Raw genomic sequence first — 20,857 nt, forward strand, 5'->3', positions numbered from 1 at the left:
AGCAGGTAGAAATCTTTTTCATAAGAAAAATGTTCTGGGTGCTAAAAACTGAATAAATCATCTTATTGAACTTAATTTTACCAAGATCAGTAAAAACAGCACAACTAGGTCTAAAGCAAAATCTCAAGCTAAAAAATTAAATCACTTATGCAATTTCTCTTACCTTTTATCGGTTAACTAAAATTATAGCGGCACACAAATTCAGACTCTTGTGTATTGTTTAAGTTTACTGAGACACGCTTAAAAGTAGTGCAAAATTTTAGCCTCACAAAAAATACTGTCCCATTGTTGATATGCTAAAACTTTAAGAATAACTTGCGCAATTAAAACAAAACAAATATCTTGGAGACATTGGAAATTTTGGAATAATCTAAAATGTTCACTTGGTGAAAGATTTAAAAAGACTTTAGTGAACTAAGCTGCATGTAGCAATCAATAATTTCTATAATTTTTACGACATTTACTGAATCTTTATGTTATGGCAGAGCGCAGGAACCAGGACAGTGGCGATCGACCTCTTGGTCAGCACAGTAACAAGATCAAGACCTCCGGTCACAGGAAAAGGTCGGTCACTGTTTATAACGCTCGGACGCTTGGTGAAATCGATTAAAAAACTGAGCGTAAAATAAAGAGAACATTGGCAGAGCCTAAAAATTAAAAAAAAGTATATATAGGGAACAATATGCGATATTTTGGTAATCAAATAAATGTATATATATATATATATATATATATATCAATCACTGTATCATATAACCGGCAATGATATATATATCATATATTTTCACAACTTTCAGTTTCATAGACGAGCATTCTACCACCTGCACCAGTTGACTTCACTGTGTGGACACTTAGTAGTTGCACAGTTAACTATCACACCTGATGATCTGTGCTGACACACGCGACTGTCAGGGTACTAGAAACTAAAAGTTGATAAATAACTTAAAAAATATTATATCATGCTGTTTTATGGACTAATTTACTGCATACGGATATTTTTTTAGGTAGCTAAGATGGTATTCGCAACCATTAAGGTGCGGTACATCTTCTTTTCTACGCTACCTTTATAATTGAACATATTAAACAAAATATTGATGGTTATTTGGTGAGAATATGACAAAGTTTTATGTAAGTTAAAAGAATCCAGAGAATACAGTGAGTTATGCAACAAAAATGCAACATATTTCAGAAGTTACTAGAGTCGTCGGCGGGGTACCATTGATCAATCATAAGTGATCATTCTGATTGGCTTAGAAGCTTTCTGCCAGTCAAGATGCCTACAACTAACAAACCTTGGGTAATGGTAAGCAAAGAGCATTACTGCGTTGTAATCTTTTAAGAAATTCTCCTACTGATTGCTGCAGTTGTGTGTAAGAGAACACGACTCGGGCCAATTTTTATCTTAGGAGCAGCTACGAATATTTTTTACAAATTTATATAGACGACCACAACATTTAATAAAACCTTGAGTATATGTTTATGAAATTGAACTTGCACTAAGCTTGAGTGGATTTTATCAAAAGTTAATAGTATTTTTCTATCATTTGCGCTTGCTTTAAAAAAAAACCTAGTTTACAAGACTTGAAAAATCGTCCTTTTGCAACACACTCATTCTACCGTTTGAAAACTCAACTAAATTTAATGCAAGCAGCTTAACTAAGTGTTCCCTACTACTACTTCATAATATTAGCTTGCAAGTAAATGCAGTCCTTTTTAAGAAAATTGCTCAATTCAACCACGAAACATGATGCGAAATTCACCCTGCCAATCGAGACATTCTTGTCATCTATGAGACACAGAAATGAGGCAGAACCATCAGGCGACAAATAAATATGCTGCAGATTTTTAAATAAAAGCTTTCAAACATTTTTTAAACTATTGCGCCGCTGTTAGGATTGGTTAGGCAAAAGCTTTCAATTGAAGACAAACTCACATAATTTTAGTAGCATTGGTATTTTTCTATCATTTGTGATGGCTTCTGATCTTTGAGGTGATCTGATTGGCAAGATCTTTTAAGATTAAAATTGGCATAACCTGATTACGGTGAAAATTTTCAGATCAAGAACGTTGGCGGTTTTGATGATGCTTCGGAAATGCCTTATCTAAAAGCAGAAAGATGAACGATTCTTGCAATATATATATATATATATATATATATATATATATATATATATATATATATATATATATATATATATATATATATATATATATAACATACAATCGTTGAATAATTAAATAAGAAACTAAACTTTAAACCAAATTCATCTACAGATAGTTAGTAGCACTAAATATTTTAACTAAAAAACAAACTTGTTTTGCTACAAATTGTAGTCTAAGTGTATAGGTTACTTCTAAAGGTTCATTGGATTTACAGGTATATGTGGATTAATTAGAAATTTTAAAAACAAATTTAATTAGTAGCTACCATATAATGTCATGGCAACAATTTATGTTTGCACTTAAGCCTCATTGACTAAAACAAAGCTACTAATTGACTCTTATTTCTTGTGGGATTAGGTTTATTCTCTTTAAAAGTGCCTGTTTGTACTCCATTGATGTACAATAACGAAACAACATTAAATTAATAGCTTTTCAAACATATAAAGGCCAAAAGGTATTTTCAACAATAGTAATGATATAATAGTGCATTAGTTGTTGGCTGAAGCTATAAAACTGCACATATCAGAAATTACCCTTTCGGTATTTTATATTCCTTAGCAACCCGAATGCGTGTCGACCCGAAGTATGCTAAGTGATGCCACTTTTGATGGTACATTTGACGCTACAGCCGAGGTAAGATAGTATGAAATATAGATGAATAATGCGTAAAAATTATCTACAATATATTATCATATTATATCACTAAATCGGAAGTAAAAGTAAGTGTAAAATAATTACGTGAAGAATAGCTTAAAAAATTGTATGTGTAAAAAATAACGTAACAGAGTCAAAACCATTTGTTTAGTTTAATCAAAGTATCAAATAATATTATAGCTTATTAAATAAATATTCTCAAGGCAAGAAAATTAAATAAATAAACACATGTTTCGCAGCAAATTGTATTGCTACATTTTACTAAACAAATAAAATTGGGATGAGCTAATATATATATTGTGTGTGCATGCTTGTGTGAGTTGGTTTGACTAGATATTGCTATTAAATTATTAAAAGGAAGCAACTAGATTTAAATTAGAACACCTCCCCTCCCGCTCCCCAGACAATATGCTAAATCTTTGAACAAGGTTTATGGATTCATTAGCCTATTAATGTGGCTATGCAGGTGAAAACATGCACACCGCTCACTGTTATGGGGCAACATAATTTTATGCTTGCTCTCACAGCTCTTACTAATAAGTTTAGCAATACTAGCTCACTCAAGTTAGCCATTAGTAATGTGCCATGCTAATGGCAAGTGACAGACAACTACATTACCTGTCACTGTTTCATAAGCTGATTTTTAATGCCTGTGAAACGCCGATCATTCCACTAGTATATATTTATATAAATCTATTTATATAAATATACGACTGGTTGTGTATGACATATATATATATACACATATATTATATATACACACTTATATAACTAAATATATATGTATTCATGACATATATATACATACACAACCAGTCGTATCAAAAGTGCATCTTTTTAAGGTTTTTTCCAATTGCCACAGAATTTAGCATTGAGTTTCTATATAATACTTTATTAACATTAGCTCTATTTGGGACAGTTGGCTGTGCCCGAATTGAATAGGGTGTTTTGCAAAGAGAAAGAAGGAACCTGGCAACATAAGAATGATCAGAACTCAACAGTTAATAACTTTGCTCCATCTGTCGATATTTCTAGAATAAGTAGCTGGTTTTTCGCTAATAGTCGAAGCGTAGAACTTGAGAATTAGCAAAACGGTTTTTAGTTCCACCAACCTTGTAGCGGAGTTCCCGGTTAAAAGTTGCTCAATTTCACAATCTCTGAAAATTTAAATGCTCTGTAAATAATAAGCTTTTTTTTATAGATATACGAATATGGTGAATACCTATAAAAATGTGTAATTTTACATTTATGCTCTATTAGAGATAATCAACTCCAAAATCCAGGTACCAAAATACATGAATACGTGAAAATATCTCACATTTGCGTCGTGATCCATTTTATACAATTAAGTCTGTCGCCTGAGTTACTGTTAATAAAGAACAACAACCACTGTCAACAAACCTGAGTTGAAAACGTGTTAAAGTACTAAATGAACATTTTAAATATAGACATGAGAAAAAAATGCTTTTTTAAAACTGAAAGTTTAATATTTAATGTAGCTCTTAATGTTGTAACCAAAAAAACTTTGTGTCACTTACACACTTACAAATGAACTGTGCCAGATACAAGTGAAGTATTTTTTATTCATTTATAATAAATCTCTCTCGTTATATAGATAATTGCTTCTATTTATCTAGATAAAATTTTATTGGCACACAATTAGACAGCCTCCTATTTATGTAAATAGTCATGTACCAACACAAAACATTATTTATATAAACCTTGCAATTTATGTAAATTTAATAAGAAACATTTTATTATTATCATGTAAATCACTATTTACCTACATAACATCTTGTCTATAAAGAATACTATCTACTGAAACGTGGCTACAGTATGTTTATATTGACAAAGAGATATTCATGAAGATGATCTCTATATGAACTACTGTGTATAAAACTCTGTGTTTATTATTTGTCTGTTGTTTGTGCGACTAGTTATAACAATAACGTTCCTCAATCTCGAATCATCTCAGGTCTGCAGACAGATGTTCTATATAATTAGACATCCAGCTATATTGCTATTCAGTAGAATTACTTTGGTCATATTCATTACATTGGTTAAAATATGCATGCTTGAATGGCTTGCAAAAATACTATTGGTTACTACAAGCAAACATTTAGATCTTCATTGCGAGAAAAATCATGACAAGCTGGCTTCACAGCTCTTATTATAGTAAGGATTTAAACAAGTTTTAGCTACTCAAATTATTCGATTCACTCACTTTCCATTTGGCTAATTAGTGAACTTAGCCAATGACAAACGCATTACCTGCCAGTGTGTATAAGCAGTTGTCTATGACCTGTGCAATGCTGGACATTTATTAATTCTCTATATGTTTATATAGCAATTTATTTAAACAGGCAAAACTACCGTATACATATAAACTTTATTTATACTAATAGCTTTCTATTTACGTAGATAAACATTTTATTAAACACTTTTTTTTGCAAAAACACATCATATTATTACTATAGTTAAAGTAGTTGCTCATACAAAATATTCTATTTATAAATATGACACTGTATTTATACATATAAATTTGTATTAGTTGACATAATTATTTATTCACATAGAAAACTCTTTTCTACACATATGCTCTTCCAGGTATTCATATAATCATCTGCTTATAACAACAACCTTTTTTATACAAATAACTTTAAATTTATACAAGTAACCCTCTATTGACAGAAATAACGTCTTTTTTAAATAAATAACTCTCAATTTATACAAATAATTCTACATTTATACAGATAACCATTGGTTTTCACAGATAACCCTCTGTTTATATAGATAACCCTCTATTTATACAGCTGGTTGGTATTGATGAAATGCGAGTACAAGCTGCTGAGCAGGTGTACAAAGCGGATATTCAAAATGATATTTCTATAGTAGTGCAGGCCGTGCATGAGCAGGGCAAACAGACAAGAAACTTGGAGAAAAGCACGAATGAAATAGCAAAGCTACTGCTCAAAGCATCGACAGGTGAGTTTAAAAGAAACTATAAAAACGGGTCTAATACTCGCTTAAGCTAAAGAATCATTTAAGAAAAATTGTAATAAACATAAGCTACCGGATGATATTTTTCGATGGATTTAAAAGTTTGCGAATTCGAGGACAGACAACTTCACAAATGGCTGAAAGCCGCAAATAATTAGAAATTTAATTTTTGTTAAACAAGAGAAACAATTACTACCCAAAATTGAGAACTAGTCACCAGAAGTAGTTGGTAAACATAGCTGAGTTCTCAAATCTTTTGTAACCATCACCGGGGGTTAAAACTGCGCCTGTTGCCGATGCATCGCAACTCTTTACAAAATTATTCAAAGTTGTCACAATTTTTTAGACTTCAGTAGAGCGTTGTCATCTTGAGAGTCATCACAATATATAATATTATGATGACTAATATAATAAGATTCTATTTTGCCATTTTCATGGTAAAATCCAACTTTTGGAGTTAGAAGGTGACAGAGTGTTTTTGTAAAGTTGATGAATAAGTATAACTAACAATGAAATAAAAAGCTCATCTCATTTACAACATGAAATTTGAAATACGCAAGGCTGCGTTTCAACAATCATTTTTTACCTGGTGCTAAATTTAAAGTAAATGCATTTTAGCCAACACTGATAACAAGTTAAGAAATTAGACATTACAATATACGCTAATACTCGAGCAGTCTCTTGTGTGGCAAGTGACCATCAGGTGCAATAACTCTACATAGAACTACTCCAGTATTACATGACATCACAGAGTGTTAGATTGGTGCAAGTGGTAGTAGGTTGATAACCCAAGCTAAAAATCAGAAGTTAGAACCCTGTATCGTACAATTTATTTTACCAATTTTCAACTGTGGTTTTAGACAAGCAGATGCATAGACGGCCATGACTCATATCATACTAAGATTTTTTGACAAAACATTATTGCTTTCCTACTTTCTTTTTAAACCTGTTCCTTTTTATAAATTTGATTTAAACAATCAGTCTTTGGGTTACAGGCCTGTATCTTTTATAGTCAAATGTTTAATAACTTTTGTATACAATGTTCTTTACTATAATAAGAGCCGTGTTTCTTTGTTGGAACCCACAGTTTGTGGTTGTAGAAAATACTGCATCGTGGGGGTTCAAACTCACTTATTGGCCTGACGTTGTAATTCGGGGCAGTTGGTCGTGTTCGGCATTACTGAATGATTGTGCGCATAGTTACTATCTCTGTAGTATTGACTCACCTGACGATCTCTCATAGTATGTGAGACTTTCAGGGTGCTAGTTTATACTTACATGAAAACAATACTTTCAATATAATACAAGGTTGCAATACAATTAATAATATAATATTAGGTTGCACCTAGTACTTGGTCTACTAATCTTCTCTATGTATTAAGATAGTTTTATGACAGCAGTAAGTTCGATGCTGCAGAGTGCAAACTGGTAATACTTTAAAAGACTTTAAAATTTTATTTTATTGCAAAATATATAATCCAAAAGAGAAAATTTTGAGCTTCCATTCTCAGGCTATAGTTTATGGTACTAGTGAATTTGTTGTTACAACGCGTGCATCTATAAACAAAGTTTAATATAGATTTACTTAGAAAAGATAGTAAGCCAGTAGTTTTTTGTATTTGATTAATCAAATTTTTTGAAGTTTATATATTGAATATGGCCAATCGTTGATTTCCTATTTTGATAAAAAAATTTAGGAAATAAATAGATATTTTATGAGCTTTGTTGAAACCCATATTGAGCAACATTAAATTACATATTCTTTGCTGTACAATTAAATATATAAAATTAAGTAAGGTATTATTATTTTAAAATAAAATTGATTTATTACACAACAATGTAAAAGTTTTTGCTAGACCACTAACGTAAAATGAGAATACACATGCTTCAAGCAATATTTTTGTCAGGAACAACTACATGTATGTTGTACTTGTTACAAATTTATGTGTTGCTTAATAAGTAAATTTAATAGTGAACACTAACACTTTTAAAATAAAAAATTTGCTTCTCAATTTTTGTCAGTATAATTTGCTGACAAATAATAGAAACATTTAATATTAAAAACAATATTAAAAACAGTATTACAAAATATTAAAAGATAAAATACCGCCCACTATTATTAGCAAAGCTATCATTAAAGATTACTGCATTGCAACCTCCAAAGTTGTTTAACCCATCAATGTTGTGGCGGAAAAACCAAGCTGGTTGTTTAGGCGTTGTTATGGCAGTAGGGCAACCGAGTGCAACGAGAGTAGAGCTAAAAAGACACAGCTCCTTAGACACAGTAGACACTGGTGTGATTTTGTAGTATTTATTTATATATTTCTCAAAGTATGTCCGTATGTGTATTTTAGGTTTGATTGTCCGGCTAGAGCTATTATTAGAATAGTTGTAGCTGGACAACAATGCAGACGCAAAGTCATGGCTTACCGCCATTAGAAGCCTATCTTATTTAGCAGCTTACTAGAATTTTCCATTGGCAATGTGCCGAGCTATCAGCTTGAAAGTTAGTTATTTGACAAAGTTTTAAAACTTTTACAGTTGTTTCTATTTTTCTCTTAATCTGTTTCAACTACACAAAAAACTTCTTTCATGATATGTAGTTTGAAAGTTAGAATGGCATATGTTGTTATATGTTAAATACAAATCAATTTTCTGCCCAAATTTTTTTATTACTCGGTCAACGCCAGGTGGTACAGCTAATTTATTTATATATTTACAAATATGTAGTTCCCTGCGATTCACTGGCTAATTTTTAGCTTGTACGTATTATAGTAGAGTTAAGGAAAAAACAAAAAAGAGCCTGATTGGGACCAAACCAAGTCAAGACCAAACTACTTTTAGGTGTATTTTTTAATATTTATATATGGTTTGGTTTGACAGAACCTCCGATATCTTATGCTGCGATATCAAAACAGATTGCGAGCCAGGATCAGCAAATTTCAGAGTTTATCAACAAATTCAAGGTATTCTACTTCAACTTACCAACACGGCTGCCTGAAAGTAATTTAGTTCTTATTTTACCTGATAAAGGCCAATTTCACTTATAGGTTCTATGACTATGACTATCATTGGTAAAATGTACTGAACTTAATTTTCTTTAATTAAAAAGGTGTTGCCATTGCAAACAATCTAAAAAGCATCTAAGTGGAGTAGCTAGTACAAGTAGAACTTTGTTTACAATGAATCAATAAGTGAAACCCTAATACAATGCCTGATTTTGAATGTAGTTTAATTTTTTAAAATTAATTTAAATGTTGATTTAAAACCTGCTACAGTTTTAAATCATTGATGGTGTAGGCTACCCAAAATACATGAATGAAGTCTTTGCTTGGTTTTAAAAGTATATTAAAATGTTGGAAGTTGTGTTAACACAGCTTTTAGATAATAAACAGTTTGAATTTTTGTCTTTGGGAAGGACAATTCAGTTGACCATGTTCAGTCCTCTGCCCATGGCTAAAGCTTTAACAGCAAAAGTGTTGTCCTCTTTGCTACAGTTTTTTCATTTCATCAAACATGATATAAAATTTAGTAATACTATTAAACCTCTTACTTTGTAATTTTACAAAAAACCCTTTCACTGAAAATATCATTTAGACAGTGAGTAGAGTGTAATGTTAAGGCTTGCCTCGTGCGAAACTCAAACACACACTTGTTGACTTAACAAATTAGGTGAACTTAACGAGTTACTAACTAATACTAACAGTATATGCTACTCTTACTAGGATGAACAAAACTTTTAAAAACTTCAAATACAAAAATAAGTGTTAGAGTTAGCGCACCCAAACTTAAAAAAGCTTAAAATTTATACAGCAAGTGAATTACTTTAGTAAAAAATAAAGTGATTTATAAGTGTCTACTCACTGCTACAAATGCTAAAAAGTATGATATATGCAGATTGTTTTATTAAGCTACAAGATCTTTATGTCATTATCCAGATAATGTTATTCAAATAATGTTATCCAGATAATATTATCGAAATAATATTATTCAGAGAATATCATCTGGATAATATTATTTGGATAACGCTATCCATATAATATTATCTAAATAACATTAACCATATTATTCAGATATCATCATCTAGCGATCTTTTTAAAATGTTACTAAGGGAATTATGGCAGTTTAAACAAATGTAGCATATGTTGTAATCAGCAGTCAGTTTTCAGTGGCTGAGTACTTACTCTATTTTTATTGCCATATCACAGACCTTTTTTCAAACATATGCATGTACCTGCAGGCTTATGACAAAAGCGCACTAGAAGGAAAGTTCATTTGGGTTATTGATAACTATTGGACGAGAAAACAAGCAGAACTGTGTGGAGAAGTCAAGCGACAAGTTAGCCCTCCATTTTACTCATCAAAATATGGCTACAAAATGTGTGCTCTGGTAAGTTGGTAAAAACCCTATGCTTTAGTTGATACAAGTTCTTTGTGCCAACTCATGAACAAGAAATATATTAGTAGGCAGACTTGATGTCACCTAATTAGTAAAATAAATACAAATTCTATGTTAATCATAGTTTAAGTTTGCCAGTAGGCATGATATTTAGTGGTTAGAATGCAGACTTGCAATCAGTAGATCAGTGATTCAGGGGTTGAAATGCAGATTGATGACCTGAAGGCTAGGGAATAAAAACACAAAAAATGGGTTGTATAGAGAAGAAATCCAATTACTCATTATTTTGTTACACTAGTCCAAACTCTGTAAAACTGCAACAAAAAAAACAGTTGGCTTTTTCACAGTTGCATCAGCCTATAAGCAAGCCATGATTTTTTCGTGAGTGGGCATGATATTCTTTTTTGGTAGAGAAACACTGGGTTTCCATGCTTCGAATAGATTTAGAATTGACTTCTGCCGACAAATTTTTACCTTATCATTTTAACAATTTGTAGTTGCACATTATCAATTTTTTCAAGACTAGTGATGTACTCCTCAAAACAGAACTTGCTAAAATAGACTCACTTTCGGGTCACGCTTCGTACACTTGTTGCCCTCGCTTACCCAAAATATCTGAACAGAGTTTTCTTTATTATTAATAATATTAATATCCCTCTATATTACAAGATAACAACTGAAGTTACTATGTGATTTACAGCTACCAACTAAAAGGTAGCATGAATGACAATCACTTTTAGCAAAAAAGACCTTTTTCTATGATAAAAGAGTTTAAGCCTCGGAAGAGGTCAGCACCAGTGCAGTGGGAATTTATACAATTAGTAGCTCTAGCTATTTGATGAATAAGGTAATAAAATAAATACAAAGGTAATTATCTCATTACTGTATGAGCAACCTATTGTTGGCAATAACAGTTATGCTCGCGTGGTAGTGTGCTAAAATGCGCAGAATATTTTTTACTTTCACTAGAAAGAGGCTTAACTGAGTATTATTGATTTGAATCTAGCATTAGTGAGTGTTTCTGTAGAGTTGAATAATAGTCTCACCGCGAATTCTTTTGCGCAAATTTTGCAAAACAAAATGGCGTCAAATCTGCTTGGACTTTAATGTTTCTATAATTCAGAGTGGAACAACTCTGAATCCATTTAAAGCATGGAAACCCAGTAATAGTCATGCTGCTGTTAAAAATATATAATGCCTTAGTTACTAAACATGCCAAACAGCAAACGTTGCTGGAGAAACCCATTTTGTTTAGTTGAGTTTAGTGCAAGTTAATCTACCATTTAATAAATGAATAATATGATTATTCATTTATTTATAAGCTATAAAGTGTGTAATTTGCAGATTGTTCTGTCTAGCTACAATTATCTTGACGTCATTATCCACATACTATTAACTAAATAATAAGGTATATTCAGATACAATTGTACAGTTAATATTATTCAGATAATGTTATCCAGATAAAATTTTCAGTATAACTTTGTGAAGTGTTACTATGTAAATGGTGACATTATGGCTAACTAGATGGTTTCATGCTAACATGGGTAACATGCTCCGGCTAAAAACAATTTTTATCTAGCATTACTCTTAGTATTTAGTTTGTAAGTGAGTATACAGGTTGTTATTGACTTACAGCATATGTTGCTTACATCTTTTACTTGCCTTAACTAGTTACCTCTAACTAGCTTTATGACCATCCTTAATTGTACTTTTTAGGTGATCTTCATCTATATTTGTATTTGTTGAGATATTTTCAATCACAAATCAAATGCAGTAAATCTACAATTATTTTACGTGCCTGAATCCAAAGTACAGTAACAGTAGATTTTTCATTTCAGCTTATGCAGTAGTCTACTGTCGATAAGAATGGTTGCTGCAGTAAACAAAAAAAGACCGATTTAACAACAAATTGTATTTTGACTTTATATTAGATTTTGCATAATTTTATGTTTATAATTAAAGGGTTGTATAAACACTATTATATTTAACGGTTCAACTTACAGTGAGACCAGCTTTCAGCCAGTCAATATGAATGTAATAATCATACATCACTGATCAAGATTTTAGTTAGCAAATGTGGGATGGTTTAGTTGGTATATAGGATAATTATACTTCAGCAGGTTGGCGTAATGCTTTAGTTGATGATTTTTATGAAACAGTGAATAAAGTTCATGATAGTTTTGTACCTCTATTTTGGCAGGCATGGCGAACTTAATTGACAAACATAATATAAAAGTGTTAGGTATAATAGCAATAATATTTGAGTTTAAAAAGCAGGTTTATTTATTTAAAAGACAGAAACAACATGAACTGATAGAAATACATGTAACAAAAATGATCTAAACTGCTAGCAGTAAAAACAGCAAAAAACACAATACAACTTTATTTTCTTATATATAACTGTTATATCAGTCACATTTTTCTAAAAATCAAAATCTAGCACTTTTGGTACTGAGAAATGACGCATCTTTTAAATCAAAAAGTTTCTTAAAGTCTTTTTTCTTCAAAAATGAAGAAAAGAACAAGCTAATAAAACTTGTCAAAAAAACTGTAAGCTGAAAATTTAAATCAAATAAAAATACTAACATTGTCTGCAAAATTTTTTATTTGCTTTTAGAAAACCAAAATAATTAAATAAACCTTTAAGTAAAATAGTTTAAAAACCATAAAAATACATAATGGTTACACAGACTAGAATGATCTTGTAAACAAATTATAAAAGATTTCAAAAACTTATCAGTAAAGTTTGACGTAAAACTATCACTATTTTTAGGCCTACTTGAATGGAAACAAGAATGGTACAGACACTAGTCTTGGTCTATATGTCCAACTGCTGCAAGGGGAAAATGATGTCGTATTGGAATTTCCATTAACAACAAATGTGCATTTTACTGTGCACGGTCTTCATGAAGAAATGGACCTGTGGAGAGTTGTCAAAGTAAGCAATTTTAATTTAAGCTTCAACCGGCTGGTACAAGCCAGAAAATAAATTAGAATGTCTTCTGACATGTTTGCACAGCTAGCACTGATCCCTTAAACATTATTACCCTTCATGTTTGAAGTTGACTCATTGTCAGAATGTGTCAAGATTAAGATCGATCAAATCAAATCAATCAATAATCAAAAATCAATCAAAAATGCAATTATGATGTCTATAGTTGCAAGGAGATTGCCAGAGTAAAGGTGCGTAGCATTTCAACTTGCATGCAACAGCCCATATCAAATATAACAACGTTAAAAATTAGTGAAAGCATTTTACGCATGTTTTTCTTTCGAGCGCTTTAATCACAATCAGGTTTCATTAATTGTAATTTAGAAACATTTTGGCAATCAGATAATTTTAAAAATAAAATATAGGAAAATACTCACTTTTTCTGATAAAATCTCTAAAAAATTTTGTGTAAGTTCATTTTTAAAATCTTTGCAAAAATATTTCTTTGTCTAAAACATTATTTTTGCAAAAATGAAATTATCTCCGCAACCCAATGCTGTTAAATTCATTAACTGATAGCCTTTAATATGCTTCGACTCCTTATTTTATCACGTTAACGTTTCAAAGTGTCAAGTCAAGGTCAATAACAGCTTAGCCATTTTCACATTGCTTTGCTTGTTCATCTTGCAGTCAGATATAACAAAAAAGCACTCCAAGAGACCACCGGCGAACATGCAGAGAAGCTTTGGGAAGACGCTCTTTGCTGACATAGACCTTATAGAGTCAGAGGAGTACCTTATAAATGATAAGCTCTATATTGAGGTAGAAATTAGCAATGACACAGGAGGAGTTGAAAAGGTCGAGGTAGCTGACAACAACATCTGCTTTGGCATAGTAGAAGAGTAATGCTGTAGCTACATGTATATCTGGAAATGTTTTGTTTAGAATAATAAAAAAAATAACTTATTATATGAGTTGAATTAAATAAAAGTGCAACTTTGAGATGAACGATGTCCTCCAATTATGAAGTTGTTAAAATGTTTTGGTGTGTATGAATCTCTGCTGTTTAAAGTATTCAAACAGCCTATCCAGTAAACCCAACCACCTTTTCCCTAGCTACACTTCCCAAGCTATAGCATCTGCAAACACCGGACATAACCATCTCGCTCATTTTATATCTAGAACATGTTTGTAAAAAGGAAACTTGCTTTAAATACTATTGGTATCCAATATTACTATTTTATTGATATTTCTACATGATTCTGATTTGCTTTTGTCAACAATTATCTGTAACAATCAAGCTAAGACAAAATCAAATAAAGAGGCAAAAAATAAACTACAAACTAATTCAAAGTTTTGAAAAAATTAAATAACCAACATGACTTCAAAGCTTGCTCTTTATCTTAATCAATTAAACAAATGTTTATAGTAAATGTAAGAAAGACAAAGTTTAGTACTTTTTTGCTGGCAGCAATTATAAGCGCTAACTAAAAACCTTTGCTATTTAATGCCTAAAAAATTTTCAACTCGGACTAAAAATCCAACTTCTTCATAAACTTCGTATTTTTATTGGCTGACACACGCAACTTTAGAACTTTGTTTGTCATGATAGTTGTGGGCTGTTTTGCACATTAAAAACATGTGAAAATATGGTGTCAAATGTCAAAGCTTATATTTTGCAACGTTAATTAGCGATAGCCTTTATTACGTTTTGAATTCAGCAGCATTCAACACAACAGCATGTCTAAAGTTACAAATGACCAACTGGCCAAACATCACATAATGAAATGAAGTGGAAATGAAGATGCTGTATAGAGTAAATTGAAAAAGCCTAGATGTCAAATTGACAAACGATAAAAAGAATGAGAAAGGAAAAACAGTCGTACTTTCACATGTAGCAATTATTCATTTCAGAGCGCTGCATTTTAACAGTGTACATTAGAAAAAAAGTTTGTTGTAAAATGACACATTGCAAGAGTTCTCTTACAAAAATAAACTATAGAAATCTCATTAACTTGGGAATTCTTATCATCATGGTAACTCCCCAGCCACAGGACTTTAACAACTTGGAAGAGCCACAAACGTGCACCGACGAGTTTTGCTGCTTACAGTAGTTTTTTTTTTTAAGTATGACATTACATCAAAATAATCTGAGAGCGGACAGCAGACTGTTCAACCAAGATTAGTCTTTCAAATAAATAGAGCCAATAAAGTACAATATAAGAAAAATTTCTAAAATTAATCTGAGTCAAAATTACTTACTTTTAAAATAATCATTGGATATTTAAAGTTTTGACAGCTTCAACCAAAGAATAAAGATACATTTCAATAAAAATGTCGTCTGACATGTATCTGGCATGTTGCACACTACTAATTGTTTATTCAGCATTTTAATAAACCAATTAAAACCAGCTTTTCTGAAAGAAGGGTATGCAAAGGAACAATGTAACAGTGATAAATCACCCACTGAACCAAAAGGTCAAATAAAGAGTTACAATTCGTTTTAATAAGCTAATGTAAGCTCATCATTCAGTAGGCCAAATAAGTTTTGCCCGCCTTGCAGATAAAAATCATTTTATTGTATATTAGCTGTGCCTCCCAGCGTTGTCCGGATATTAAAAATAAGCTTATAAACAATGAGAAGTAATCAGAGTTGCCTACCACTTGCTATTAGCCTGGCACATTGTCAAGGAAGTTTTTTTTAGTTAACTCAGTAATAATAACTATTTGTCTCATGTTAAGCAATTACCCTGTGTGGTACGCAAAGCCGTTGGGTATTTGCTCACATATAGTGACAAATAATGTCCAGCAAACAAATTAATCTCTGTGGCCTAATTGGTATGGCTTCGGACTGGTGAACGGAAAGGTCTGAGATCAAATTTTTTTTGAAATGGATTCTTTATTCCAAGATTTTAGTAGCTATATCTGGAATTCAGACAAACAGATCCACAGACGACGGCCTTTGATAAATATATATCGAAAAACCTCTAATTGAATACCATGGCGCTCCATTTTTTAACCCTTCCTTTATTGTGGCAGTCAATTGGAGGCGGCGTTCAAATAGAGGCCGGCGATCTATTTTTCAAATAGCTCGTCAGAATTTTCGGAAGATAAATTTAGTCCTATTACAGGCAAAGCGAATGTTGCCTATACTTCGCTCTTTTTTTCCTGTTTGGCAATAATAAACCTTTTGGATGCAATAAATCTCTTTACTTACCTTCAAATTGTCAAATATCTCTTAAAGATTTGCATCGAGAAACGTAATATTATCAAGAAATATATCTATCAGTTGGTATATACTGCTTGCACTTGACTTGCAATGACATTATAGCCTTTTTCCTTCTTTGCAATTTGTTGGAATTTTCAATTTTGATTTCATTTTGAATTTGAAGACATGTTTTTATTTTATATCTATATTTAACATTGTCAAAGAAAATCTCATTGCACTCACCGATATGTTTGCTACAGTTTGCAGCCAAAACTAGCTTTTTATGTCCAATAGAAATGAAGTTATGAGTATCGATCCATTGTAAGCCATGTTAAGGAAGAAGAATATTATAAACCTCCATATTTATAAGTTAAACAATAATAATCTATCAAATGATACAAATATTTGTCCATGAACAAGTGACATAAATGAACTATACTTTTTATATGCAGAGACAAAAATTAACGGTTTTAAAACAAAAATATTTCCATCATTTGCTTGTATAGCTGCATTCTGATTGTTGCTTTCAATGGAGCAAACATGCAGTTGTCCAATACCTTCCACAATATTTTCTGGCCTCAACTCTTCTCCTGCACTGCTAAACTAGTCAATATTTGCATTCAAACAATTTTTGACAGAGCAAAAGTTTTATGCCATGCATTTAGCAAATTAAAAGTATGTTCGGTAAACATAACCTTTGGTCAAAAACTTGCGAGCCGGTTTTTATGCGCAGGTCTTTCGAAGTATCAGGACCACGGTAACGAAAAAACTATCATTAGCCTGAGACCATTAGTAATTATTTCTATTGCTTTGCTTTCAAAGTTCCATCAACCATTGTAATTTTAAACCGTTTTTTTATATATACAAAAAACCATTATTAGCCTGAGACAGTAATTGTTTTCATAGTGTTTCTTAGAAATTTCACTTACCATCGTAAGTTTAGGCGTTTTTTGTATATGTAAGCTAGTTTGAAGTGGAAAAACCACATTAAACAGAGAGCTACTATTATTGCTACGGTGTTGCTTTCAAAGTTTAAACGGAAAAAAGAACAGCTTTGAAATTGGACAACAAGATAATTAATTGTTATTGATATAAACAATTCATTACTAATATGATTTTGTCTACACTTTTCTACTAAACAGTTGGTATTATGGGCTTGTAAAGATCAAGTAATGTCAGTGGTAGTCAATTGGAAGTGGCGTTCAAATAAAGGTGGCGTTCAATTAGAGGTTTTACGGTATATAGACAAGAATTTTAAGGCTAGACTGACAGTAGAGTTAAGGTCAAGCGCCTTCCCTTATCTGGCTACTGAAATCCACCTCTGTTTCAGGCAGAGAAAGAGTGTATGAGTTCAAAGTGAATAAGTTTGTATTTGACTGTAAACGCCACAATCAATGTACAACAGAGGCATTCACAACTTCACTGGGAGCCTGGCCCATCTTGCCAAGTCACCCAATTTACTACCATATAAAAGGAAGGTGGATATGTACAAAAACAAGTAAAAACATAGCACACGGTCGAAACTGGATGTAATAATGATATAAAAAGAAGTATAAGTATGATTAAATAATTATTGGCGTCGCCGATTAAAAACGTACAGAGTGATAAGAAATAAGCATATACAACAGAAAGGGGAGACGAATCACGATATTTTAAAGGACAAGACAGTATAAGGCATATAGGAGTAAATAAAGTAAATGCAACGTCCATCACAGTAGTACCCTTTGAGACGCTTATATATAAAGGATATACAGTAGAACAGGCATGGTTCACTGGCTATGGTGCTGGCTTATGATCAATAGGTCAGTGGTTTGAGTTACAGAAGAACCATTGGTAGTATCAGGAAAGACATTCAACTACAATTGCTCTTGTGCAAGATCCAGTCGGCAAATAAACCAGCTCCTGTCTGCATTTAAGTGTAGACGAGAAGGGTGGTTTGCAACCCTGCAAAACTAAAAACAAACTTGACAAAGGGCGAAGAAGCACCTCCGCAAGCCAACGGTTGGCTATCTAAAGACGGTGTTTTGATAACAATAGCCAACAGGAAGCAATAGCAAACCACTGTTGAAACCTGTTATGAAGGGTCAAGGTTAGTCGTTCTTGGCAGTTTAAAGAAGAGCCATGATCGCCGATGTCTTTACAAAACATGATACTTAGGGATATACTGCAGATACTCTTACAACAAGGCCCTCAAGTTACATAAGTTCCACTTAATATAACCAATTTGTGTGACGTTTTTGTTTTGCATTTTGAAAGGAATTCCATAAAGCTTCAATTTAGTGCAAGTTCCCGATGTCGATATGAATAGCAAGATTCCCGTAGTTACCCTTAAACATGTCATTTTTGTCTTTGCTACACACGGGAGAGGAAACGGTTCATGTCGTGTCTCCATTATACATACTAGTACCCTAGCAGTCTGGTGTGTAGTGAAAGACCATCGGGTGGTGAAGGTGTTACAGTGTCAGTCCATGTAGCTGAAAGACACGCGTTGAATACTGAGACAGTTTTTGACTGAATGTCACTAGATTAAGTATTTTTGAAAGTAATCTTCTACCCTAACCTTTGGCTTAAAACCAACAAATGAGCCGAGACTGCTCTTACTATATTAAATATATATTTTATGTTTTACTTTATTTTAGAAATATGATAGTTGTTATTTTCTGATGTGTGCGAAAGCTTTGTTGCCTAGAAAAAGCGTAACAATTGAATTTAAAAGGACATTTAAGGTGTGAGCTCTCCTTTTCTTGACATAAAATTAGCATTGTCAATAGAAAGCTATGTCGGTACAAACCGGTACAAAAGCTTCTGTTAGTTTACAGTTAAAAATGATTTTTTGAAACAACTTACATGTATTTTAACTTATATATAAATGTATATAAATACGTATATATAAATCTAAGTATATAAATATCTTCTACATATATATTTTCTACAGTATGTGGATGTGTGTGTAGGTATGTGTGTTCCTCCAGCTATAGCTATTATTAAAATAGCGTAGCTGGACAATGCTTAAGCAAAGTCATGGCTTACCGTCATTAGAAGCCTAACGATTATCAACTAGCTTATTGGAATTTTCCATTAGCAATGTGCCAGGCTAAAAGTGGTAGGAGAGCAAGTGAGTGAGCGGTAGGCAACTCTCATCACTTTTCATTGTTTATAAGCTGATTTTTAATACCATTTTCCATTGGCAATGTGCCAGGCTAGTAGCAAGTGTTATGCAGCACTCATCACTTCTCATTGTTTATAAACAGTTTTTTAATACCCTGGCAACGCCTGGAGGCTGAGCTAGTAGATATATAAATATAAATATCTATATAATGATATATATTAGGATTAAAAATTTCAAGACCAAAATTTCAAGATTAAAATCGACAAAACTTCATACCTGATAAAATTTTCAGATCAAATGATATTGCAATTGTAATTTCTATAGTTGCAAAATAACCAACAAAATAGAAACGTAATTTAATCACAATAGCCAGTATTAACTATCACAACAATAACGACTAGTGACATAATTTTAAATGTATATTTACGCTGATTGCTTTAATCACGAGGAAGTTTTGTCTATATTAATCTTTAATTATTCTGGCAGTCAAATAATCATATCAAGTATAAAAATGATACAAAAATATTGATATTCTTTAATATTGATAGTTATCAGAAATTACCTAATAAAATCGAAAATAAATTATGTGTAGGTTCGAGTTTAATAAGGAATAATATTTGCAGGAATGACCTGAGGTAAGGTTGATTAGATAATCAAACTAACAAGCCGGTGTAATAAGTGACCAAAAGATGGAAATACTTGTGTTATGTTGAAAACTGAGTATGTATTAAAAAATGCGAGTTGTTATTTTGTGTAAGTTGTTGACAAATATTGTAAATCGTGCACAAATTTTCTTAATTATAGTAGAAAATAGATTATTGTATAAGAGTCTTTATTTGTCTGGCAGAGAAAACTATTTTTTCTTCTCAAAACTTGCTAGTTTTAGTCTTCTGAGAAACTCAATCAGAATAACACAAAATTATAGGACCAAAACAAAAATAGTTTAAAATGAACACAATTTGTTTTATATTACTGAATTAAAGTGTTTAATTATATCACTGCTATAATTATTATTAAAATCTCAGTATCAGCATGTCATACATTGATTTGGTCAGTTCAAGTGGGTCGTGCAAGGATTGGCTAAACAACACTCGACACAAACTGATTGGCTAGTTTAAACCAGGTAAACAACAATTGGTCATATTAATTCTATCACACATTGATTGGTTAAGCCTAACAAACCTGCAGCAAATTTATTGGCTAATTAAAGTTCATGACACACTTATTGGCTAATTTTAATCACTATTAAAAATTTCTTTCGCTTGTTTTGTATTTGCTAAAGGAATGATTGCTATATTTTAAAATTAATATCAAAATTAAAAGTTACTAGAATTTAAGAGTTTTAAAACTTTATTCTATGTTTATATACTTATTACCAGAAAAGTTTAAATC

The 20,857-nt window shown here is 31.8% G+C and overlaps 1 protein-coding gene across 1 annotated transcript; it reads left to right on the top strand.

Annotated features, from left to right (window-relative positions):
* The first annotated feature begins 478 nt into the window (after nt 1-478).
* On the top strand, nt 479-14,054 carry LOC137397328 (TNF receptor-associated factor 2-like). Its single transcript, XM_068083618.1, has 8 exons — nt 479-564; nt 1,255-1,303; nt 2,722-2,796; nt 5,631-5,802; nt 8,701-8,783; nt 10,058-10,207; nt 12,990-13,154; nt 13,839-14,054. Exons 1-8 carry the CDS (start codon nt 479-481, stop codon nt 14,052-14,054), a joined length of 996 nt encoding a protein of 331 aa, XP_067939719.1.
* Nucleotides 14,055-20,857: the final 6,803 nt, after the last annotated feature.

Source organism: Watersipora subatra, chromosome 5 (genome assembly GCF_963576615.1).
Source record: "Watersipora subatra chromosome 5, tzWatSuba1.1, whole genome shotgun sequence".
In the NCBI taxonomy this organism is placed as follows: domain Eukaryota; kingdom Metazoa; phylum Bryozoa; class Gymnolaemata; order Cheilostomatida; family Watersiporidae; genus Watersipora; species Watersipora subatra.

Bases quoted from the DNA above. Each gene is read 5' to 3' on its own strand.
- LOC137397328 (XM_068083618.1), top strand. From the start codon at position 479: ATGGCAGAGCGCAGGAACCAGGACAGTGGCGATCGACCTCTTGGTCAG. The intron at 1,304-2,721 runs GTAAGCAAAGAG...TATATTCCTTAG, and splicing joins CTAACAAACCTTGGGTAATG to CAACCCGAATGCGTGTCGAC. The intron at 2,797-5,630 runs GTAAGATAGTAT...CTATTTATACAG, and splicing joins CATTTGACGCTACAGCCGAG to CTGGTTGGTATTGATGAAAT.